Below are 26,289 nucleotides of genomic sequence, written 5' to 3'. Positions count from 1 at the left end.
GAAAACCAAAGAAGTCTTATTTCTAAGATGTCAGATTTATGTTAAACCGAGGAATTGCATTCAATTTATCACAACAAACATGAAATTCTGAAGGAGTGTTGCATATTGTAGTTTTTACAACTTTTTTTCTGACCCAACATGAAAGCAGGTCACAGTTATCCCTAACAGTGTTGGACAATGCAGGCCTCTAAGGAACTGGACTGGAACTTGAGGCTTGGAAAACTCACCCTTCTCCCCAGTAATCTTAATGCAATCTCTAGAAAAACCATAAACAATCTCTGCTCTGACTCAATCTCATCCCCATTTGAGAACACAAGAACTATATGCTGAAAATCAAGACGTTTGGCTATGTTGTTCTGGGAAAGCTGCTTGTCCATTTTGAGCTGTCTTATCTGTAGGTCATGATACTTTTTCCTACTTGCCTGCCTGATAAAACTGTGGATAAACCAACTTAAATCATCAATAAGAGAAAAAGCCACTAAGTATAAAATTCTTTAGTACTAACACCATTAATTTTATATATTCAAAATAAACACCATTTAATACGCATGAACTGCAGACTGAGAAAATTTCTCCCAAAGAGAAGTAAAAAGTCAATTCACACTTTAAGACCATGGTGCAACTGAACTAATTCAAAGCGAAACATCTTTATTGTGTTTTAAATATAAGATGCCCCCCATATCCTTAAGTGTTTGTGATTAAGCTTCATAGTCAGTCCCTGGTGATGGAGCCTATGGGAGGTAGAGCTCTGCTGGAGGAGGTGTGTCATTTGGGGTGATCTTGGGAAGCCCTACTTGACAATGTTAGCAGCTCCTTCTTGCCTGCTAATAAATAAATGGATGCCATACTATTTGTTTTTGCTGTGCTTCCTCCCCCTTGATGAAACTTTCCCTAGCTTCTGGTCAGGATTTTTGTCCCCAAAATGAAAAATGAACTGCTGCAGTCCTCAACAAGTAAGAGCTTTCATTTATTCCACAATGAACACAGAAATAATGGGGAAAAATGAATTACCTGGCCCTGGGTTAAACTAGCTAAGGATTACGAAGCTGAATGTGAGGACAACCAGACCCACAAGAAGACCTCAGTCCAGCAGTGGAAAAGAGTACTGCACACAGTGAACAGGGATTTTAAAATCAATGAGTGCTAAGCTGGAGAGAGATTGCTTAGTGGTTAAGGTGCTTGACTGTGAAGCCTAAGGACCTACGCTCAGTTTTCCAGACCCACGTAAACCAGACACACATGGTGATGCATGTGTCTGGAGTTCCTTTGCAGTGGCTAAAAGCCCTGGCACACCCATTCTCATTCTCTCCCTCTCTCTCAAAAAAAAAAAAAAAAAAAAAAAAAAAAAAAAAAAAAAAAAGTTTAAAAGAACAAATGAGTCCTTCAGGAGAGATGCAGATAACTACTGTGCTAATGAGGGTGAAGGAGGGCACTGACATTGCTTGCTGGCTGGAGAAATGGGAGTGACACAAAGGAAGCCTGGATGAAGGAAGCCCTGGAACATATTTTGGCTATGGCAAAAGTTCATAAAAGGAAGTAGTGAGATAACAAGCAAAATCAGTCATTAACCATCCAAGATTATGTACTGAGAGCTTATGGTGGTCCCAGAATTAGGCTAAAGCAGTGAAAAATGAATGCCATTTCAAAGGCATTGAAAGAAGCTCTATCCAGTCAAACTCTGGGGAGTCATGGTGCAGAAGGTCAATGATGCTAGATGGAGAACATGTAGGACCTATGGATTAGGCCAGAGGTAGAGTCTAGTCATGTCAACTCAATGACTTATGAAGATTATATCATCTGATTTTTACTGTCACCTGGAACCCCTTCACATGAACTGCCCAAGGACCTGATATGCAAATAATGCTAAATAGTTGAAATGGTATTTTTTTCAGTTTAAAATAACTGAAATAATAAGGCTTATTTTGCCTTATTTTTTTTTTAATTTGCAGTTAATAAATCTTAACAAATTTTATAGCAAAAGCTAGTATTAGCCAGGGGCTGAGGAGATAGCTCAATCAGTAGCAAGCTGCCTTCTCAAGCATGGGGACCTGAATTTGATTCCCGGAACCTATGCAATAAACTTTCAAGCATGGTGATGTACACTTGAAATTCCAATATAGGGAAGGCAGAGACAGGACTCTTGGGGCTCACTAGCCAGCCAGTCTTGCTACTTGGTGAGTTCCAGGCCAATGAGAGACCCTCTTTCAAAAACAGTATGATGCCTATTGCAAGACATCTGCAGTTATCCTCTGGCTTCCACACACATGAACATGCTCATACATGTGCAACTGCACATGAGCCCTACACACACACATAAAGATATACACACACACATCAATTTGCTAGTTATCTTTTAAAAAGGATAATTTAGTGATGAAAATTGTTTTATTTCATAGGGTCATGATCTCTGAAATTAGATAAATTTAAGAAGGAATCTAAAAAGTTGTGGGGTTGGAGAGATGACTCAGTGGTGAATTGCCTACCATGCCAGCAGGAGAACCTGAATTCAGATCTCAGTACCCACATAAAAACTGGTCATGGCCGTGTGTGCCTATAATCCCAGCACTGAAGAGGCAGAAACAGGAAAACACCAAGACTTGCTGGCCAGCTAGTCTAGCCAAATCCATGAGTCCAGGTACAGAGACAGATCTCTGCCCTCCCCCAAATAAAGTGGAAAAGCGATTGAGAAGGATACTCAATGCCCCTCTGGCCTCAACATAAACATGTGCATATATGCACATGCACCCACAAATAAACAATCACACTTATATGTATTCACACCACACACATGTACTAATACAAAAGTTGAAGTAAAATTAAAATTATAAGTTAGTTTTATATAGTTATTTTTACTTTAAGTTTTTTCAAGGCAGAGTATCACTCTAGACCAGACTGAGCCTCAAACTCACAGAATCCCTCCCTCTTTAGCCTCCCAAGTGCTAGGACTGAAGGTGTGTGCTACTAGCGTGGCCAAGTTGTCTACATTTAAGTAGAAAATACTAAATGGCTGTGCTTTGATTATTTAAAAATGAACTGAGCCATAAAAAACTAAACCACCTTAGTGTAGGTAAAATACTGAAATCATGATCAATTAAGAAAATAAATTTAACTTTCTATTTCTAATAGTCATCACTTGTATAGAAAATTATTTGATGTTTATAAGGCGTTTCAAGATTTTATAAATATGAGAGAAGTACAAATGAACCTAAATCATAAGGGAAAATAGGGAAAAGGCCATTACTGTCATGGCATTAGTTGGGTGTTCTTGCGATTGTCAGTCACCTTTGTGAACACAGTGGTAGCTCTGGAATGCTGAAGGAATGGCATGAGGACACCCTGTGGAGACCTCCACCTAAGACACCGAGAGAGAGCTGAGCCCCATGCCACCGGACGACTGCACTGGCATGGAGCCATCATTCCTGAGAACTTGAGATGTTAAGAATCTTCGCTTCTTAAATTTTCCAACACAAGTTCTCAAACCCCATGGAGAATGTATTTAATTAAGTACAGTTCCAAAGCAGAACAAATTTCTTCACCCACTCACACCTATATTTCACTTAATGTAATTTGTATCCTGTAAAGCCAACATTGAGTGTTTTCAAAAGAGATTTCACTTGATTTTTCTGTATCTTGCTGCTGAACTCACGAAATCTGGGGTGGGTACTGCTTTTGGTGGAGAAGTGTGGAGCAGGACAAGTTACAGTTGATGTTTAGCAGTGCTATGAGGAAGAGGGAATGGTGCCAGTGAAAGGAGTAATAAAGGATTTATTTCCACATTCCCCCTCGTTTTGATACACCCAACCTCAGTACTGAGCCATGGGGAAAAAAAAAAAAACAAACAAAACTGGAAACAGGTCTTCCCTTGTAAAGGCTGTGGCTGGTAAAGGGAGAGGAGCACAGCCTTGTGGAGCCTGTCAGGGCAGCTGCTCACTACAGCTGAGCAAGTTACTCATGGTTGTGACTAATATATCAATTGCTGTGTCCAAGCCCAGCAAAACCCCTTCATCCTGAATTTCAGGAGCTCACTGAGAAAAAGAAACCATAAAATTAGGATAGAGTACTAATTTGTACTTAGGAAAACTGGATCCCCACTCTTCACGGTCTCCACCCATGCCTTTTCACTGACCTGTGGCCTGTGTAGTTGCAGAAAGCCCAGTACTTAAAAGGGTCTTAACTTAATTACTGTTATGCCACTGGTCTCTGGAAATTCATAGGGATTTCTGAGTAAGAGCTCATATTTGTACTGCTCGCCATCTCCCAAATTGTGTAGTGGGCACTAACTTTTGCAGCACCTATAGGCAGCCGAATTTCCTAGGCTCCCTGTTACCTAAAGTGCTTTAGGAAGCTGATCTTTTCCCTGATACTTTTGCTATATTGGAGAATTTTATCTTATTAAAAATAATATTGTATTTGATATAATAAAATAACTCACACCACAGGGGTCAGGGAAGACCCAGCAGTGCAGAAGACTATGAATAGAATATTAGATGGCAACCTTCTTCACATACAGGACCCCACTCAACTTCATAAGACTCAGGGAAGAAATTACTATAAATGGATGGATATCTTGAAGTAAAAAAATATTAAACACACACGCAATTTACAATATATATGTATGTATGTATGTATGTATATGTATGTGTGTGTGTATATATATATATATGCATCTATATATATATATATACATACACACACACATACACATAGATACAGACTGACAGATTGAGATACAGACATTTGTATATGTGATGGAAACATTAATGCTGACATATCATTATTTCCCAATCCAAAATTTAAAAAAAAAAAACATTATTTTCATTTATTTGAGAGCAACAGAGAGAGAAAGAGGCAGACAGAGAGAGACAGAGAGAGAGGGAGAGAATGGGCATGCCAGGGCCTCCAGCCACTGCAACCAAACTCCAGATACATGCACCCCCTTGTGCATCTGGCTAATGTGGGTCCTGGGGAAACGAGCCTCAAACCGGGGTCCTTAGGCTTCACAGGCAAGCACTGAACCAATAAGCCATCTCTCTAGCCCTCCAATCCAAATTTTTAAGTATGCTGGACAAGATATAAAAGATACCACAGCATTATACAATAATAAAGACCAGCAGCTGCAAATGATCTATATGACATCTACCTATTGCAGGGGCCTCCATTTGGGAAATATATGGCTACTACTCTTTCCACCCACACCCAAAACCAGACATTAGGTCTAAGCAGCAAGACACAAGAGAGAATGGACCTGCTGCTTCACTCTGTAGCACTGAGGTTCAACATGAAACTCAGGAGACACTTAAGAAAGAGAAATCCCAGCTTTGTTTCTTACGAAATGTGGTGACAGAAATAAACCTCCCGATTCCTCAACTATTTAAGGTGGTGACTGTTACAGGTTCCTAAGCCTCTTCCAAATATGGTACTCTGGCTTATGAAAAGCTATTGATCATTTATCCACAGGACCATGCCAAGACCTCACCTAAAATGGGTTCATCTCAGAAATCTTCAATTCATATTTCCCATCATCATATTTCTTCTCTTTTCACATTTCCTCTTGTTATTACAACTGATCTTGTTTTGTTGTGTCTTAACAATAGAAACTATCAAGCTTGTTGTTGTTTTATTTGTAAGACTTTTCTTGTCTTTACCTCCTTCCCTTATGCTCATAGCCCATCACTCTAAACCCCTTTTGGATAAGACTTAAATTTTTGACCTCATTCCTAGCATCTGTCATTCTATTTCTCCATATGTCTGACTAACTGCTCCTCATAGACTAATGAACCCACATTAGGAATTGTGGCTCATTCCTATAATCCCAGCACTCAGGACGCTGAGACAGGAGGATTTCCATGAGTTTGAGGCAAGCATGGGCTATGGATTAAGACCCTATCTCAAAAAAGAAAAAAGATGATCTCCTCCTTGCAATCCTAGCTGACATTATCACATATTTTCTTAAGTAGCTTAATACAACATTCTTCCACTTGGTCTCTTAAAGGCTTTGGTCCCTTCCCATTCTTATATACTTGTGTATTTTCTAAACTATTCCAAGAGTAATCATACAAAAATATGTTTAAATCAAGATACAAACCTGATTAGGTCACAACTCCAAAATCTTCCATTAGCAAATACCTTCCCTTTTATTTCTTTCTACCCTCCTCAAATGCTTTATAGCTCAACTTATATAAAACTATAAAAAATCTTTTCATCGCAGTCACATCCTATCTTACTTCCCCACCCCAATGTGTGCTCTGCTGTGGGCTCATGGCACTGCTGCTTCTCCTGCCTCAGTTACTTTCCTCCTTTAGGTAGCAGCTACACCTTGCTTCCTCTTGAGAGCTCTCTCTCATGCCCTCTCTCCTCTCAGAATTTGTGCTTCTTCCATGTAATACATGGCATCCTGAACTTCCCTCTGGACCACACCAAACACATGCATGTAATTCCCTCAAGATAAACTCTTGCCCACATGTCTGTAAATTTTAAATGCAGTGGCCACACCTGTATTGTTCATTACCTTACCTCCAAGGAAAGATACTGACAGTAATATGTAAGAACTCAGTTCTAATGCATCTTTATTCCATTTAAAGATTTTTATTTTAATTCCTAATACTAAATGTTCAAGTTTCACAACATATTCTACACAAAAAAGAAAATATTGTCTGTACAGTTCACAGAATGTTCATATCTAGGAAGTTTGAGGCTTGAGACTAAAATTATCCCGACCATAGCACTTATAGTCTTTCTTATTAAATGTTGCTTATTTTTTCAGTGGTCAGCATTTTTGAGATAATCTTTAAACTAATTCCCAGGCCTCAGCTATTCCCTGAGGCTTGAAGCATTCCCAACTGGGAAGGAAGTAAATCCAGCTAGTACCCTCAATGAGCCTTTATCTACCATGCACACTTTTCTACAACAGCTCATCTCCCCCAGAAAACATCAAAAGGGTTTAGGAATATCACTAAGAAATTGAAAACCTGTAGCTAACAAAATAAAAATAAAGGATCCAGGTTTAAAATCTCATGTTCTTGTATATGGTTAAGAGTAAAGTAAAATGTAAAAATAAAATATTGTTAGTAATATGATAATAATAATATATTTACCATGATAAAAAAAACTAAATTATTGATATACCATCTTCACCAAAACAACTCTCAGTACTTATCTTTGTAGAATCTAAAAGAGCTAGTAAAAGAAAAAAGTGTGTTTGGGGAAAAGACAATGAGATACAAACAGAAACATCTGCTTCCTTAAGTACAAAGCCTCTCTCTCTCTGATTTACATTCTTCAATTCAGTTTATATATAGCTTGCTACTTCACAAACCATTAAAATTCAAAACCAACTTGAGCCCAGAGCACAATGTGGACATAAATAACAAGGGTATCTTATGTACTCCAACCCTTCTAAGCATATAACTCAGTGGAACTATGATAAGTAAGAAACCAAAACAAATTAAAACTGATACCTTAGCTGGGAGTGGTGTCTCATACCTCTAATCCCCACACTCAACAGGCCAAGGCAGGAGAAACATGGTAAGTCTGAAAAAACATGGGCTACAGATTGAGTTCCAGTTCAGCAATGGCTAAAGTGAGACCTTGCTTCAAAGAAAGAAAGAAAAGAAAGAAAGGAAGGAAAGAAGAAAGGGAGGGAAGGAGGGAGGAAGCGAGGAAGGGAGATAGATAGACAGACAAACAGACAGACAGATAGATAGATAGAGCAATCAAACAAACAAAAAGTCCTCAGCCCAAGGACAATAATGCTTATGAATAAACTCAGCCAGCACTTTCTCAGCTGTGTGTTAACTAAGCATAATCCTTAAAGTGACAGCTTATTTAGGCTTCTGATGTTATCAGTGCCATTTCTGAAATGAGAAATTGAATTCACAGAGGTTAGTAAACTTAACCTAACACCAGTAAGATGATGTTAACACCAGTAATCCAGGATCCCAGTCCCTTTTCTTTGATTTCCATTGGCCTCCACATTCCTGACTTTAAGATCCTCAAAACTAAAGATGGAAATATTTATCTTCAATTTCTTAGGAAGAAGCTCAGTAAGCAGGGAACAATACATCCTGTGAGCTAACTGTCAAGAAACTTGAGCCTGGTTCTAGAAAACAACCTAAAGGCTGCCACTAACCAAGTAGAAAAATACAGGAGTACATCAAAGTGACTCATGACTACAAGCACTCCACCTTGAAACCAAAGCACTAACTTATTTTTGGAACAATTATGAAAGATGGATGTGCTCTAGGACAATAAGACAAGCATCTGAATCACAGCAATGTGACCATTTGCTCAGATGTTAAAAAACAAAGCATCCTTCTAAGAGCCACATGGAGGAGGAAAAGACACTGAGCAAGATAAAAGAAAGAACTGCTCCAAAATGTGAGTGAGCATGAAATATTTGGGGGACTCTCTTGATTACCTAAGAAGCTTAATACAAAATTGCACCCGCAGCACTAGGGGCTACTTATCCAGGGGCTGGTCTTTATATCATATAAAGTGAATTCTAAAGAAAATAAAATAATACTTATTGAAATGTGCCAACAGCAGAGCAGCAGAAGAAAGTTAAATGGGAGCCTACTGATGCTCTTTCCTTCCCACCAAAGCAAGGAAAGCTCTAAGTGTGTGATCAGTATACTTAGGCAACTGCTTCTCCTGCAGTGTTTTACATCCAGACAGCATCCCCTGAAGTGACAAAATGGGGTTCATTAAAGAGTGATCAGCATTAAGTTGCCAAAGGCTAGGAAAAAAATAATAATGGCATTCCTCATAACAGAGCATGTTGATGTTGAGAGGAAATTCAGATGATGCCAAGAGAAGGGTTTCAAGTAGGAGAGTAAGTGAAAAGGCCTGGAACAGCAGCTGCGTAAAAATGGGCAAGTGTGAATTACAGAGTGGCCTGCATTCTCCTGACAATTAAGTGCTTACTATTATGAGAGCTAAAAACTCTTCAAAATGAATAAATGGGTTAAACAGAATGGGGATTACCACTTAAGTAGAGCATGCTAACTTTGTTTCAGATCATGGGAATTCTATAAAATCACAAAGGAGAGAATTAGCTGAACAAAACAGTTTAATGGGACATTTGTTTCAGAAGAGAAGATGAGGAAAATTTCTAGAGTTAAGTAATGACGTTTAGAATTAAGAGACATTTATGTAAAAAGGCAATATCCAAGGATAAAGTTAAGTAATAAGAATTTTCAGAAAGACCTAAAAAAATCTGAGATAGAGACCTCAGGCACTTTATAAAAAGGAACAAAGAAAAATGTAAGCTCTTAATAGGAAATAATTAGGGTAGCAGAATTTGACCTAAATTACAGCAAAATCACATACACATGCCTGAGAAGAAGTGTAGGAACACATGCACATGTATACACACAGGCACACACACACACAAGCACATGCACACATATATACATACACACATGTACAAGTCCACATATACACACATACATACACACACACACACACACACACAGTTCTACCTATCTTAAAAATCCCTGAAAGACTGAAATCAAAATGTTACTTCTATTCCTTTGCTATCCTAATTAAAGTGTGAAATGTTACCTATTGTCTGTTACCAACTTATGCATATTATAGATTAAGTAGAAATATTAATATTAGTTGGGGTGACATTTCTTTTGGGGGAGGTGTTATTTCACTGTAACTTTTATGAAGTCAGAGGAATGTGACTAGTAAACAAAGCATTATAAAAATGAATGGCTTCACATTATGCATGTTAACAATATATGCTAATCTAAGGAAAGTTGAGTGCTTAGTGTTTTCATAGGTTTTTTATAAATTTCAAATTTTAAGCTCCATTCCTGAAATTAAATTACACACCAAAATATTTTCTCAGAATATGAAAGTCCTTTACACTCTAAAAAGGTTTTTGTTTTTAAAAAAAAATCATATAATAAAAAGAAACTTTCCAATTGTAAATTTTCCTCACAAAATCTCTATTGTATGTTTAATTCTTTATTAACTTGATTTGAATTTTTAATACACTTAAGTAGCTGGAATTGTCTTTTTGTATTTAAATTTCTTAAGAAAAAGAGTCACAATGCACATTCCCTCATGAGAGTCTGTGTGGCCTATTTATTCAAAATGTTTCAATCCATATGGAGTTCTTTTATTTATTACTTCCAGAAAGGATTTTCTCTTAACTGTTAGCAACTCAGGGACAACCAATGTGAAATTTGAGCCGCCAAATCACAGTATCCTGGCCTTACCACTGCCATGTTTTCCAGAAGTACCAAAAAGAACACGCAAAGCTCAAGCATGTGTGTGTATGGAGCCTAAAGTACATGTGAGACATAGGCAGGGATGAGGGGTTCCACTAAGGCCAGGGTCAAAGTTCATGGAATAATTTGGAAATGATTCTCAGCTTGGATCTCATTTATGTAGCCTGAGAATACACCCTCTAATTAGAATGTGATTTCCAATGCAGCCACTCCCTTGACTTTCCAGAACCAAGTTTTATTCTCAGCAAATAAAAGTAAAAACAGCCTTTTGAACTGACAGCTAAAGGTCCTCTGTAAATTATCCCTTAAATGTCCAACAGAGAAGGCAGCAGGCACGGGGGAGCAACTAAGACAATGTGTGAGCTGCTGGCCCTGAGCAACCACTCCAAGGACAGACACAGAAAAAGAAGTCACTGTCAACAGTCACTCTTGCACTTTTGGCTCAGGCAGCCGAGCTGCCCCATGGAAGCTGGGAAAAGGAATAATAGGCTATACATTTGAAATGTTCCCATACTTTCTGATTCTCTGATGATCCCTCCATCCAACTAATGAAACACTACAGCGGGACACTGACTTTAATTCCATGACAGCCAGCTGTCCTGCTCTTCCACGCTGCTCAAGAAGCCACACAGGACTCCTGGAACAGGAACCAGCCAGGCCTGACTCACCGCAGATGTTCCCCTCCAGCCTGGTGGAATGCTGAGCCAGAATCTCCCTTTCCAGGGCCTATTGTTATTTAAAAAAAAAAATGCTGAACCTCCAAAATGTGTTAGATACTGAAGCAAGAAGAAAACACACAGCATTAGACTATGCAGAAATGGCCAAGGACTGTGTGGAAGGCCAAGAAAGGAAGGCAGGCAGCTGTGTAGAATTCAGAGTCAGAGAGATGGAATAGCAGAGATGACCACAATACCAAACTCTCTTCCATATGCTAGCTGGAATGGAGTTGGGCTTAAAATAATATAAAATGTTCCACTTCTGCAAATGCAGATAACGTTTTCTTTCCTGTAGCTCTAACAAAGTTGCCTCAGTCTCAGAGTGTGACTGGGAAAGCTGCAGAAATAAGAGGTTTTGAAATTTTTAATCCTAATTGAGAGTCAGATGTCACCCACAAATATTTGGAAATGCTTGCACCAGATCAAGTTTCCAGTGGCATTGCTGTCTTTGGCTATTATCTTTTGTGTATCCACCCATATGCCACTGTTCCCAGAAGCGCTCTTGGCGGGGGGGGGGGGGGGTGATAAATTCTCCCTACCTCTGCATTCTTTCAGTGCACATTGGTAGAAAACTAAATATTTGTTCCCAAAGGCTCCCATGGCACACTCTCCATTATTATCTCAATACGGAAACCATTTCCTGCATTTTTTTTTTTTTTTTGATCAATGTCTACATAACCAGGAAAGACAATAGAGAGAACAACTCATTCGAAGTTCATTCTCTTCAGTGGGATGAGTTCTGTGGGAAACAGCATCACCATAATAGCACAAGCAAATTCTACTCGCTAGCTGAACTCTCCATCCTTCTGGATCAGTGTTTATATTTTGTTTTTTGCCCTAAGAGATCATATTTATATCTTCCTATTGTGGGCCCTAGGAAAGATTAGGGAAGTAAATCAATTAAATAAAACATTTAAAATTCCATTACCATAAAAAGCAGAAAAAGCAGAGGGGACATTCATGGCATCTAACAAGTAGACTTAAACTTGTCTCCACATATCTTAGTGTTTGCTAAGTCTCATTGCTAGGAAAATACAGATGAAATATGCCAATATCTCACAAAGTCTTAAGTTTCACAATGCCAGAGTCAGTATTTAGGTAAAGATGATGAACATATATTTGGGAATCAATGTTTATTTGAAATGCTATGTATTTAACTCTTCTTCCGAAAAGCTATATAAATCTTGTTCCTCACTCCAATTATATTTCCTTCCTTCCCCTTTCCTTCTCCAAGACAAAAATGTCTAAAATCTAAATGGTTCTAAAATTCAATGAAAGCAAATTCACTTTTAGAGCTTCTGTTTTAAAAAGTGGACATGTCCTTCAATAGTTATTGCTTGTTTTCTTCTAAGTTAATTATTCCTTTTTATTTATTTCTGTTTGTTCATTTGCCTTTTGTTTTACTGTTTAATTTTGCTAGAGCCAGGCATTAAGCATTCCAGAGAAGAAAGGAATGTCAGTAATTTCAAAGTAAATGTGAAGTGAAACATTAAAAGAAATGGTCTACGTTATGAAGTTGTCTTAGGTAATGATTTAAATTCAAATGTCATAAAAACAACACTTATGTCTCAAAAATTTTTTCTCTGTCTACTTTATGTAATGCAAATGAGATAGTAATCGGTAAGAATTTCAAAAGATTGACCCCCATTCTCTTCCAAATATGTCATTGTGATCTTGACATCTGACTGTCATTGTGTGTCAAATTCTTCTTGAACACATTTTGAGGAGCTCAGGGACCAAAACAGAACCTCCAAAAGGTTGAAGGAAGAACATTCCACAGAACCCTCATTCTGAATAGTAGCCAAGGGACACTGGTATGTCACAGCATTGAAAGGTAAAAGAAGAACATGCCAATGTTGTTATATATGTTCTACAATGCAATTTTAAGGGAAAACAGACATCAAAACAAGCAGATAAGTAGTGATGTAATAGTAATTATAAAAACAGGAATGGAAGCCGGACATGGTGGCTCACGCCTTTAATCCTAGCACTTGGGAGGCAAAGGTAGGATGATTGCTGTGAGTTCAAGGCCAGCCTGAGAAGACATAGTGAATTCCAGGTCAGCCTGAGCTAGAAAGAGACTCTACCTCAAAATAACAGAAAACAAAACAACAACAAAAAAAAAAAAAACAGGAATAGCATCAGAATAGGGAGGAACCACAGAGCACTGTAAAGATGTGACTTGTTCTTTCCCTCTGATTTTCTTTTCTTGGTGGCACAGTTCATAATGGCCTCTAGAGTCTCCATTTGAGGAGCTAAGTATTGACTAAATCTAGCAATCACATCTCAAATTTATAGGTCAAGTCTTCTTTTTCAAGAAATTATGGAATCTGACAGCAGTATTCATCTCCAAGTTTTAGTCCTGCCATTTAAAGTACCAATGAAAACACTTTCAGATAAACTGGTGACCACTAGAGGTGTCATGAGATGATCTGGGACAAGTAACTGAGAACTCAGATTTCCTCTAAAAAAAGTACTTACTTCTGATGAGTTCACCATCTGAACGATTTCCCCGCTGGTCTTGCATCTGTCCATATGTGAAGAGACTACTGGTTGCTTGAGCTACGTCTTTCTCCGTATTGTCTTTACTGCATTTTTCTGAACAAAAAAAAAAAGTATTATTACTGAATGTTATATGTTTTTCTATTTGACTCTTGATTTTTGAAAGTTTTCTTCTTTTCCTTTTTCTTTTCTTTATTTTATTTCTTTGTTTATTTTTGAGACAAAGTCTCCTATAGCTTAGCCTCACCCTCAATTGCATTATGTGCCTGAGAATGACCATGAACTCCTAGTCCTCATGTCTCCACTTTTCAAGTGCTAAGATTGTAGATGTGAGCCACCACACCAGAGTTAGATAGTTCTTAATGCTTCCACCAGTACTGGCTATTGTGTATGTTTTTGACTCAGTAACATTTATTTTTAGAGCTCCTGATGACTGCACAGTATTAAAGCAGCACATTCACAATACGAAAAGAAATATGTGAAGATTATACTAAACAAGTAACTTGGACAGAGTGAGTGATCTACCATCAGAGAGTGATATTGCCAGATTGTATCAAGCATGAAAAGAGTGAGTCCACATAGGTAGGGGTCAGGGGAGACAGGAAAACCACCGAAGTGAAGAGACTCCAATGAGTGATGGAGATGAAAGCCAGACGGCAGCTGAATGAGGAGTGACTGGGCAGCGAGCATGTTGGAAACAAGCACAGAGTTCTCGCTGTGGAAACTAAGGGGGAAAGTCAAACATTGTACAATACAGAGAAGGATATGTTTAGGAAGAGAGATTTGTAAATGAGATTAAGAGTTCCTGGGTAGAAAGCTGGCATGTAAGGAAATGTACTATCTTGTTGGGAGCATAAGTCAAACAGAATACAACCTATAACACAAGGTAAAATGCATGCTATGAAAGGTCTGGAGCACTAAGCATGTTCAAAAGAAATAAAAAAAAAATTCTTATCAGGATTCAGAGATCAAGGAAGACACTTTAGAGAAAGGAGCATGTTGGAGGGTTTCTAAAAGATTAGAAAGACTTTAAAAAGAACAGGTGGGAGAAAGGTGGAAGAACAGCATGAGAAAACTCCAAAAGCAGAAACTTGGGCAGAGGTTCCAACTCTGGGCTGTGAAGTACTTTCAGAGGGACATTAGAAGGTAAGACTGTAAAGGTTTGATGGGGACAGAGTGTTGATATTTGAATGCCAAGGTAAGAAGTCTAGAGCTAATTCAAAAGCAAGATAAACAAGTCTAAGTAGCCAGTGAAGCTTGATGAAATGCCTGAGCAAAATCACTGACTAGGAAGAGTGACAACATGTGCACACTGATGTTTCTCAATTACGGCTGAACTTTCATTAACTTGGAAACCTTATTGAAAAGGCAGTCCTGGGCCTAACACTAGTTCAACCGGGGGTGTGAGCACTTATACTGAGATCATTCTACTGCTACCATTTTATTCAAAAGCACTGGAAAAGGGGGCACCTCTAAGAAGGACAACAGATAAACACTGAAAGGGAGACTCAGACAAGTGCATACAGAGGTTGAGTGGAGTTAACTTAACTGAATGATAAGATGGGAAAAGGAGTAAATGTGAGAAAGTATCCAGAGGTCAAGGCGAGGGTTGCAGATGACCAAATTCTTAAACTGGGTTTGACTGAAAAAAAAAAAAAAAAAAAAGGAAGAAGACTAAGGCAATAATTTACACATTTCAAATATATAATGTGTATGGATATGCAGATGTTTATTCATTGTCCTGTAAGACACAACCCAGGCTTCATGCAGTTTAGACTCTAGAAGACAAATTTTTTCCTGGGCATTTGAATTTGTAAGCTAGAAGAAAAGAAAAGATGTAGCCAGACATAGTCATCTACCTAAACTTTGTTAGAGAACTTCCAATTAGTGAGCTCATCAAAACAATATATACGCTTATATAAGTATGTACACAGCTAGGAAAGAATCAAGAGAAGCAGGGTGATGTCATGCCATGGAAGCAAAGAAAGGAAAGAGACTCAAACAGAAGTTGTTAGTCAACCGTGTTAACATTTCCAGTGGAAGGAAAATATGTCTGCACATGCAAAAATTTCTCATGTATCATGGGGATTTCACAACAATTGAAAAATTCTGCCCTGCAACACAATTCAGCACATAAAAAATAGACATAAACTTAGGACTAAATTCAAAAATTTAGCGCTCTGAAAAGAATAGAGTCTTCAGTTGTAAGGATTTTTAGAAAGCAAAACCATATTCAAACAGCAGTAAAATACAAATTAAAAGGGCTAGAGAGATGTCTTAACCATTAAGCTACTTGCTTGTAAAGCCTAAGGACCCAGGCTCAATTCCCCAGTACCCAAATGCACAAGGTGTCACATATATCTGGAGTTCATTTGCAGTGGCTGGAGGCCCTGATGTGCCCAGTATCTCTATCTGCCTCTCCCTGCCTTTTTCTCTCCCTCTCTCAAATAAATAAATGAGTCAAATATTTTTAAAAAGTGTTCTAGCCAGGCATGGTGACACATGCCTTTAATTCCAGCACTTGGGAGGTAGAGGTAGGAGGATCACCATGAGTTTGAGGCCACCCTTAGACTACATAGTAGATTCCAGGTCAGCCTGAGCTACAGTGAAACCCTACCTTGAAAAAAAAAAAAAAAAAAGTGTTCTAAACCAATTTGACCTAGATTTATGTAACATTTGCCCAACATTATCATGGAGAAAATGTAATCTTCATGAGATATGTTAATATCACTTAAATCTTTACTTTGTTAAACAACTCCAGAAACCTTTCCACTGCTATAGTCAACTCAGAGCTTTCTGAGATTATCAATAGTAGATATTTCTATACAAACTTACTAGGATACATGAGCTAGCAGAGCCCTGTATGTGAGCTGCTACTGTTATGTAATTCACTGCCGCCAGGTGTCATGCTAGTAGGCTTGATTCAATTAGTAACTTTAATTGAAGCTGAATGAAATTAATTATATAATTTTGAGCTGTTCAAGTTTAATTCCATTAAAATTAATTCATGAAACCAAGGCATTATGAAGCATTGCTGACTAAAAGAAAATAGGTATGAATAAAGCCTCTAGACACACTTGACTCATATTTGAATCGTGTCCAATATTCAAGTGCTAAACACAGAATCTCTCGACTGACTCTTCACTGAATACATGAGGATGCTATGTGGCCCATGTACACATGGATTTACAATTAGGTAACCTATTACCAAAGGATAAACACAGTTCTTTCAACTCCAAATTTTTATTAAGAGATAATATATCATCCCTTAAAAAAAAAAAAAACTTCCTTTTCTAGAAATTCTACAATTAAATGGTTCCCAGTGTCTTTCTGAAGTCACGAAAGAAAAGAAAAACTACCACTTTCTTTCTCATTATATTCAAAAGACAATGAATTATAGGTAATTACTATGACCTCATAATCAAAGGCCAATCCAGGTTTACATCCTTTGAAAACTAAATGTCTTTAACTCAAAAGCTGGCCTCTGGCTTTTGCTGTGATCCATAGCTCCCAGTCAAAAAGCAAGGCTCAGTAAAGGTTCCAAGTAAAATATTAAATTATCCCTTGCCAATTCCTTACTTGTGTAAGCTATGAGCACCTGGTTGCTCTATGACTTTGGGATGTATGCACACTGTTTTATCAGTATTGTTTAATATTTCCTCATTTTAATGGAATATCATATGGCAACCTCATAAATGGTGAGCACCTCCACAGATCACCAAAGCAATGCAAGAGAAAGAGGAATATGAATGACAGACAGTAATATGATGGCCCCATGATAAAGCATTGAACCAAGCTCACTACAACTTCCATCTGGTTGGGCTATCCACTGTTCATTAGTGGGATTAACTGTGACACTTACGAATTAAGGAGCAGACGGATCAGTCTTAGTTAAATTGGGTCCATTCTGGGTACATGAAGGCTTCTGGTTGTAATTCAGCTAGTATATGGTTCTGAGACATAGACCACAGGCCATTAAGTGATTTCAGTGATGTATGATATCAGCTTGAACTCATCTATTAAAATTTAGATACATGCATCCAGTGCTTTCTCCTCTGGTAGCAGTTCATTTGAAAAAGGCCCATCTAAGCCACATTTGCTACTTTGGCTCTGGGTCTGAACTATCCAGAGAGTTCTTTACATATACAGATTCACAAGTCCCAGGTGGCATTGCTGGGTAGAAGATTGGTGTCATCAAACTATGTGACCAAGAAGCTGAGCATGGTGGCACATGCCTTTAATTCCAGCACTTAGGAAGCAGGGGTAGGAGGATTACCATGAGTTCGAGTCCATCCTGAGACTACATAGCGAATTCCAGGTGAGCCTGAACTAGAGTGAAACCTTACCTTGAAAATCAAACACAATAACAAAAAAATATGTGACCAGGTCTGAGGAGCTTCTCCAGTACCACAAAACTATTTTGATAAAAGAAGATATCAAATGGTGAGATACTTATTTTGCTACTTATCTTCACAGGATTTCAAATCATTAAGCAATAAATCTTTACCTAATCATCTCATAAACACAGAGATATTTAGTTCCATCCCTGTATTAGGACAACCATAAGACTACAAAGCCTGAATTATCACACTCATTGATTGCACTAATAGACAAGACACAAGAAATAAGGTTTAAATACTAAAATAAAATTTGAAGACACTTTAAAAATAGTAGTAGACCAAAGAATTTGTCTTACACCTCTGGTATGTGTCTTGTCCCCATCCCCAAAATCTGGCCCCTCAGCTTCCTAGTGTGACTGGACTGAAGTATGAGAAATACCCCTAGAATGAAAGAAAAGACCAGGTCCTCATAATACCTTCTCCAGCCCAGATGATGAAACATGCTCACAGAAAAGTCAAACAAGTACAAAACAAGGTCATGAGCACTACCCAGGCCAGAATTCTGGCTCACAGGCTAAGAAACATGTGATCAGGGCAGAGTGTCAGTGTCTTGCTCCTCTGTGTGGGGAAATACAGGCACTGAGCTGCATAGTGGCAGAGGTCTTCTTACACTCAAGTTCTGCCAAGCTGACTGCACAGAGCTGAACAACGGAGTCCAAATCTCCTGGATGTGCTGAAGGATAACAGAGTAGTAGAAAAACCGCATAAGATATTGGACTGGCCTTTATGTTTAAGCTTTCTTAGCAGCATGAAGGGTGAGAAAGATTTGTTGATTATTTCTGCTTAGGGAGAATGGGAAAGATTCAAGTGTAGGATTTCCATTTGATTTAAAGTTCTATAATATTTACCTATGTGACATCAGCCAAACATAAACTTTTATAGTGTTACCTAGACAGTTGGGAGATCAATATCTTGAGTGGTGAAATAGTAAGAGAGAAAAATCTGAGATCATTAAATAAAACTGGATAATCATTTATGTAAAATTTATATATGCCCTATAGTATCTGTTCACTTGATATGTAGTATTTTGGTTTGTTTGTTTGTTTTTTGTTTTTTTTTTTTGTTGTTGTTGTTTTTTCAAGATATAGTCTGGCTCTAGCCCAGGCTGACATGGAATTCACTATGTAGTCTCAGGGTGGCCTCGAACTCACACCTATCCTCATACTTCTGTCTCCCAAGTGCTGGAATTAAAGGGAAGTGCCACTATGCCCAACCATATTTAAGTATTTAAGTATATTTAAGTAAGTTCTTAAGTATGTTTTTTTAAGAAAAAAATGATATAGAAATGTTTTCCTCTGGTGGCAGAAAATGGATTGATAAACAGCAATTATAGCACTGTCATGACAATTTTCAAAGGATTTACTATATAAGGCTTAGTACATCTCAGAACCATCCACAATATAATCAGGAAGAAAACATTAGTCCAATTTTACTAATGAGTAAACATAGCATGTCTCAGAGTAACACGTAAGGTGATAAGACGATAAAACACAGAGGTGTTATCTCCTCCACTAAAGTCCAGTCCTATCGAGCAGAGAAAGCCCAGTGTAATGCCTGTCCCCTCCAAGACTGTGTGGACTGATGGATCACTTCTGAGTCAAGTTAGTACATCAGCCAGCTTTTCTTTATTTATCATAAATGTACACTAAGATAGCTAGCTATACTTTATTATCATAAATCTACCATCACACAATCCATAACTAGTGTGACTCTTTTGTAGGTAAAAACAGTGAGCCTGGGCTGGAGAGATGGTTTAGTGGTTAAGGCATTCACCTGCGAAGCCTAAGTTCGACTCCCCAGAACCCACATAAACCAGATGCACATGGTAGCACATGCATCTGCAGTTCATGTGAAGTGGCTAGAGGCCCTGGCATGCCCATTCTCCCCTCCTCATAAATTAAATAAATAAATATTTTTTAAATAGTGAGCTGAACCTTTTCTATATGACAAGTATTCAACTATTAAAAAGGGATTTTTCCATCAGTTTATAATCAAACAAATATAATCATCCTAACATCTGAATGTTTTCAACAGACACTAATAACAGAAGAACAGGCATGTTGTTTCAGGATGAAATGAGTTTCAACAAGTTATTATGCATAGATGGTTGATTAAACTTTAAGACACTATAAAGTTCTAGCACACCACACTCTTCCAAGAAGTAGGGATAATGGCATCATTTCAAAGCTTAGTTAAGGGAATCATTCCTGGTAAATTAAACAAATTGTCTTTAGGGTCTATGGGACACAGTTACTACCCCTATTACTCTGCTCTAGAGAGTTCTTAACAGCATCAGCCTACTGACATCAGTGTGCCAACTCCCAGGGGTCCCCACTAATGCTGTGGATTCCTTTGTAAGATTCATTTTTTAAATGGAAATAACAATAGTAACTACATCATAAGGTGGATGTCAAAATAAATGAAATTATGCTTAGAAAGCAAAGAACCTGGACTACAGCAGGACTCACTCACAGAGACAATTATGATTACATTGTTGTTTACAATAACCATCATTCAAAAACCAATCATCAGGAAACTGTTGAAGGCAGCATACATTTTGTAATTCCTTTATGTAAAATAAAAAAAAAAGTAAGCAAAACAGACATAATCCTCTGAGGATGTGTTATTTTTCTTTTCTTTGTTGACAAGGCAATTCTAGAAAAATAGAATTTCCCTTTAAGGTCAAATTTGTGAGCAAAGTTAAATGGCTAAGTCTGGTGCAAAAGTCTGTAGCTGTACACCCTGATTTCCCTTCCAGCTTGGATCTGTTAGGTTCACTATATTTTCCACTATTTTGTTTTAATCTTTTCTTTAAATGTACTCTCATAAGATACATCAAATATTCTGCTGAGCAAGGCAAAGGTGTGTATAGACTCACATGCTAATCATCACATACACTTCCTATTTGTTACCTGTATGTTACTTGTTTACTTAGTAAATGGCCATATATATATATATATATATATATATATATATATATATATATATATATAAATGATAGTGCTACACATATATCTTTATAAACACTTATAAAACTCAGTAACTGTAAAACACACATATAATTTTACAGAAAGTATTATGTGTACCTCGTTTTGTGTTTAAAGATAGAGAACCTATCAGGTTATGACACGGTTTTCAAAATATGTATATAAAACATGTGATAGTTTATAGCACTATTTTCAAAATATGTATATTATCACTACTCAAAATTCTATATGCATACTATAAAAATTATCTTACAGTTTCATTGTATTGTTCCACTAAAAAGTCAGCATGATTATAGACAATTTATGTGTATTCTAGCAGATAAAATTGCAAATAATCTGAGACTGAACTTCTTGAGAAAATTAAAAAACAAAAACAAAGTAAAAGTAAAATCTATATGTGTATTTTCCTGGGTGCTCAGAACTCTGTGGAAATTCTACAAATGCTCTCCAAAATGTAACCTTTCAAAAACCAAAAATAAGTTACTTCCAGGAAGACCTGAGGCTCAGGAATTCTTCTTCTTCACTGATCCAAAAGAAAAGACAAACTTCAAGCCTAATGGCCTTTAAAGAACAATACAAACTTAAATAAATATAACATGCTAAATTTGGTCAAAAATCCCCTGGTCCAAACAACAACAACAACAAACAGGATTCAGAGCCTAAAAGCATTTTCACAAATTATTGGCTATATACATAAACTTTCATTATTTTGTCAACACAAGAAAAGTTGTTATGTAATCACAGATGCAAGATAAATGTGTTGAACTGAATGCCAGAAGCAATGGAATTAATTCATTGTCATCAGTATTTTGAAAAAGGGTAAGATTTCTGAGCAAATTCTAAAATGCATCCCTTCAAAGGACTTCTTAAGTTCTGATAAGCCTCTGGTATAAAGATTCAAAAGGATGAAAAAGAAAATAACAAGAATGATACTAACTCAAAGAGTTTACAGTAGAGGGTAGGGAAAGATATGTACAAAGTGAAGTGGAAAATATTTACAAAAATTAGCAACTGGATATGAACATTCACAGAAAGCATAAAATGCATCTCAATAAACCAGAGGTCTAAATAAAGGAAGAAAGGAAAAGAAATTCTGGCTTCCACTTTTTAAAAAGATAGTAATTTAATCTAAGTTAGCAGAACATATTATCTTAGTCACCCTCATCTCCTGCACCTTTTACACTCTGAATCCTGAGAATTTATTTTCATGATAGCTGACCCTGACACACAGACACTCCTGTCAACAGGGACACTCATACTATATAGCTAAAAACATAGATTCATGAAATTTGGCATTACTCTCTCAGAAGTCCCTTGGATTACTGGTAACATGAATTCAGATGAAAACACTGAGTACCAACATCCCAAGAACTGGAAAAGAAAAAAAAAAAAAGGTATTCACAGGCATGAATACTTCAGGACGAGAAAACTGCCTCAAAAGACGCAGCTCCCTCCAGTTTGGTATTACTCTATTCAAAAGACTTTGTCACATTTGGGGAACATCTGCTTCTGTTTAATTTACACTGATTTATCATATTTTGCTGTTTTCAAATCAAATGAGTAAACAAATCAGACAGACACATCCTCATTCCATGTGATGATGCTGTATTAAAAATATCTCATATTTTCCTTTGGACTTTGTGCTAAACACTGTTAGCTTATTCAATGTCTTGTGATAGACTTTACATTCTAGTCATTCTCACAGGCATTTTAAAAATTTAATTTTAACTTTTATTCATTTATTTGAGTGCACACACGTGTGTGTGCATGCATCTGTGAGTGTGTGTGTGTGTGTCAGGGTCTTTCTTGCTGCTGCCAACCAACACCAGATACTTGTGCCACTTTTGGCATCTGGCTCACATGAGTGACTTGTGAATTGATGGCTTTGGAGGTAAACCTGGGCCAGCAGGCTTTGCAAGCGAACACTTTTAACTACTAAACAATCTTCCCAGCCAAGCAAAGTTTTCTTAATTTCACCTAGAAAGCTACCAGAGTTTTTTTTTTTTTCAATTTTATCTATCCAGTTGCCAAATTCCAGAGACACCATGTCCATAGTTGTCTATGATAAAGAAAATAGAAAAAAAGGTAGCACTACCATTTCCTCTTTTGCATACCTATGCATGTATGTATGTCTGTAGTATAGATATGCATGTGAGCACACATGTATGTAAGGGCACCTATGTGTGAAGGCCAGAGGTTGTCAGGTGTCTTCTTCAATTACTCTCCATTTTATTTACTGACACAAGGTCTGATGCTTGAACCCAGAGCTTACCCATCCGGCCTGTCTAGCTAGCTTGTTCTAGGGATCCTTTGCCTCTGCCTCCAGAGTGCTGGGATAACAGGCAGGCTGCCATGAGCACTAGTCATTAAGTGAGGACACAGGATCTCAACTCAAGTCCTCATGCTTGCATAGCAAGTACTTTATCCACAGCGTCACCTCCCCAGTACCTCTTTCCACTTTTCAATCTGATGCCACATACACAGCTTTGGTCTTTTGACAAGTTTCTCCTTTTGAAATACTTATTAGTACATAATAACTATCCAAAATAACATTTTCATTTTGACATTTTCTTCCTCACACATAGCACATGTTAGGATCACCCTTACAGAGGCCTCAGTTTGACATAGTCTGTGAACTTTCAGACAAGCATTTGATCAAGAACACTCTCTGGCTCACTTTATCACAAGTTGCCTCTCCAGGTAAGGAACCCTTACTTGGCATGTTCCAAGAATGAAGTCCACTGGAACCCAATGAGTGAATGGAGGCTATTTTGCTTATAATAGCCTTTCAAAGCTATAGAGTCTGATCTGGAAGCAAATAAATAAAAGGAAGACAGAGAGAATCATTTCAAATCATGGTACAGTCACAAATAAGATAATGATGAGAGAATTAGAAGAATATTGAAATTGATTTCTTAGCCTTTGGAATGATAAATATAGTTTCAAGTGGAAGTCTATAAGCATGGCCTTTTGGATAATCCTCAGAAATACCTCAAGTAGAAGCCTCTCAAATAACTCAAACTAGGCCAGCCTCACACCTTCAGAAGCTTCTCTGGCACCTGCTCTAGTAACTACATTCTTTGGACTCTCCTTTACGCCCACCAGCCCATCATCTGGCTCTGCAGTCTCTTCTGTCTCTTTACCTCCAAAAGCTTCAGTAGCCAGCAGGTTTAAGATGTGCAGATTCTAGTGTCTTTACAAACTCAGGCTCAACATTTTCCCAAATGTATCCCCACTGGCCTTCTTTCCTTGCCTGCTTCTCCAACCAGGATCTGCATCTTAGACAGTGGTGATAACAGAATCATCAGCAGTTCTTTATATGCCTCGTAAGTCTCCTGTCTCCACATCAATTAATTACCAAATCTTCTCAACTTCCCACAAATCTATACTCCTGTATTTCCCAAACCCACTTACTAGTGCTTTGAGCTCTTTTTTTTTTTTTTCTCTCCTTTTTTTTTTCTCTCTCTCTCCAGCCAGAACTAATTTCCTAGCAGGAAAACTGAATATATATTGCCTTTCATATCAGGTACGACAAATCACATTGCATTCTGAAAAAGAAGTAAGACACTTTTGCTAACGCTGTATAGGCTTTCATAGTGCAAAATCCTAAATCATTCCCATGTATGATAATTTGATTTTGTATCTCACTGAGAAATAAAGTGAAACTTTAACTAAAAATCCTTTTTGGGTTATCAAAGAAATAAGAGCATAGGTCCCTGTTCACCAGTGCCTCTTGTACATAGCATTTTCCTCTGAATTGAAACATTTCATCCTGGAGGGAAGGCTCGTAAGACTAAAGAAGCTAGTCAAAGTTCCTGAAGGAAACACGGCTAAGAACCTCAGAAGTTTCAGGAAGTTCCTGAAACTTGTAAGATTCACAAGGTCCTCCCCAAGGCTATGTTAGGAATAAGAACTGATTGAGAGAGATAACCTCAGAACAGCAGGCTTCACAGTGAGCTCCAGAGTTGCAGCTTCCATGAGTCGGCACCTGTGCTGGGGTGGACTATTCAGTGATGCAGCTGCCTTGGCATCATTCATGCTTCTCTAAGTGACACCTCACCGGAACCCCTGAAAATAACCCTAGACCCAGTAATTCTGATTCTACTAAGCTAGACTTGGTTCAAGTCATTTCTCTGATCTGCTGTCTGTGCCAAGATACAGTGTAGAAACATTTATTTATTCACCTCTCCCCAAGTTTCTTGCAATAGTTAAAAAAAAAAAATCAGAGGCTAGTCCACCATGTAAAAGAATGACTTGGAGCAGAGAAAGTACAGAGGATGGAAGTGGATTCCCTGGCACTCAGACACCTGGCCTCAGTGCCTGACACCTTCTCCACCACAAGGTGCTGTACTTTTAGTGCACAGCCCTGTTCAACTCAAACAAAAACCAAGGTCCTGAGGTCTATGCATTCTTCAGTTGAGGTTACTAGCTTCACAACCCCAACAAACTATCCCTTCTTGTCATCCTGAGTTTCTCTCTGAACACCTAAATGTGTGAACTTCCAATTCTACCACACAGGTGGCAAATAGCCTCAACTAATCTGCCACAAGTTCCTGTTGTAATCTTGACATGATAGTTAAATAAGGACTGCAGAGGCTGGTGAGATGGCTTAGTGGTTAAGGTGTTTCCCTGTGAAGCCTAAGGACCTGGGTTAAATTCCACAGTACCCAAGTAAGCCAGATGCACAATGTGACACATGTGTCTGGAGTTCATTGCAGTAGCTAAAGGCCTTGGCATACCCATTCTTTCTCATGCTCTCTTTCCTTTCTCTCTATCTCAAATAAATAAAAAAATATTTTTTGGAGGGGGGCTGGAGGGGTGGCTTAGTGGATAAGGCATTTGTATGCAGAGCCAAAGGACCCAGATTCAATTCCACAGGACCCATGTTAGCTAGATGCACAAGGGGGGGGCACGTGTCTGGATTTCGTTTGCAGTGGCTGGGGGTCCTGGTGCACCCATTCTCTCTCTCCTCCTCTTTCTCTGTCAAATAAATTATAAAAATATTTTTTAAGAAAATAAGGACTGCAATTGACTTTGGTAGACATTCATCTCTTGTTTACAAATTTCTTATGGGCACAGCTATATACTTACACATTCTTAGTACTTATGTAATTTTGTATATAGCAGGCATACAACACACTTGTGGAGAAGTTAACATAAAAATTAATGTCAAACTTTATTCCTGAGATTACTAAAAGACTGAGCAGAAAGGCACATGTACATGAATCATCTTTATTCAGAGCATGTGGGTGTGAATCTGAAAACAGAAGTAGACTACACCAAGAAACCACAAACAAAATTAAATTCATGTTAGAATGACTATTTTTAACATTCCTAACTTGTCAGATTCAAAGTGATCAGAAAATAAAACTCACAATTTGTTTTCAAAAACTGCAGGTTAAAAAGCTTTCCCCAGGACATGTATGCAAATGTCAACAGAATATAT

General features: G+C 37.8%; 1 protein-coding gene across 1 annotated transcript in view; it reads right to left on the bottom strand.

The window, feature by feature from the left end:
- The window catches only part of Mdfic (MyoD family inhibitor domain containing), a 93,277-nt gene that overhangs the window by 59,610 nt on the left and 7,378 nt on the right, over positions 1-26,289 (bottom strand). Inside the window, exon 2 of the mRNA XM_045160810.1 lies at positions 13,436-13,552. Coding sequence (XP_045016745.1) covers positions 13,436-13,552 — 117 coding nt within the window. The remainder of the gene's footprint in view (positions 1-13,435; positions 13,553-26,289) is intronic.

The sequence above is a fragment of the Jaculus jaculus genome, chromosome 10 (genome assembly GCF_020740685.1).
Source record: "Jaculus jaculus isolate mJacJac1 chromosome 10, mJacJac1.mat.Y.cur, whole genome shotgun sequence".
Taxonomy (NCBI): Eukaryota; Metazoa; Chordata; class Mammalia; order Rodentia; family Dipodidae; genus Jaculus; species Jaculus jaculus.
This window is presented reverse-complemented; position numbering and strand designations above follow the sequence as displayed.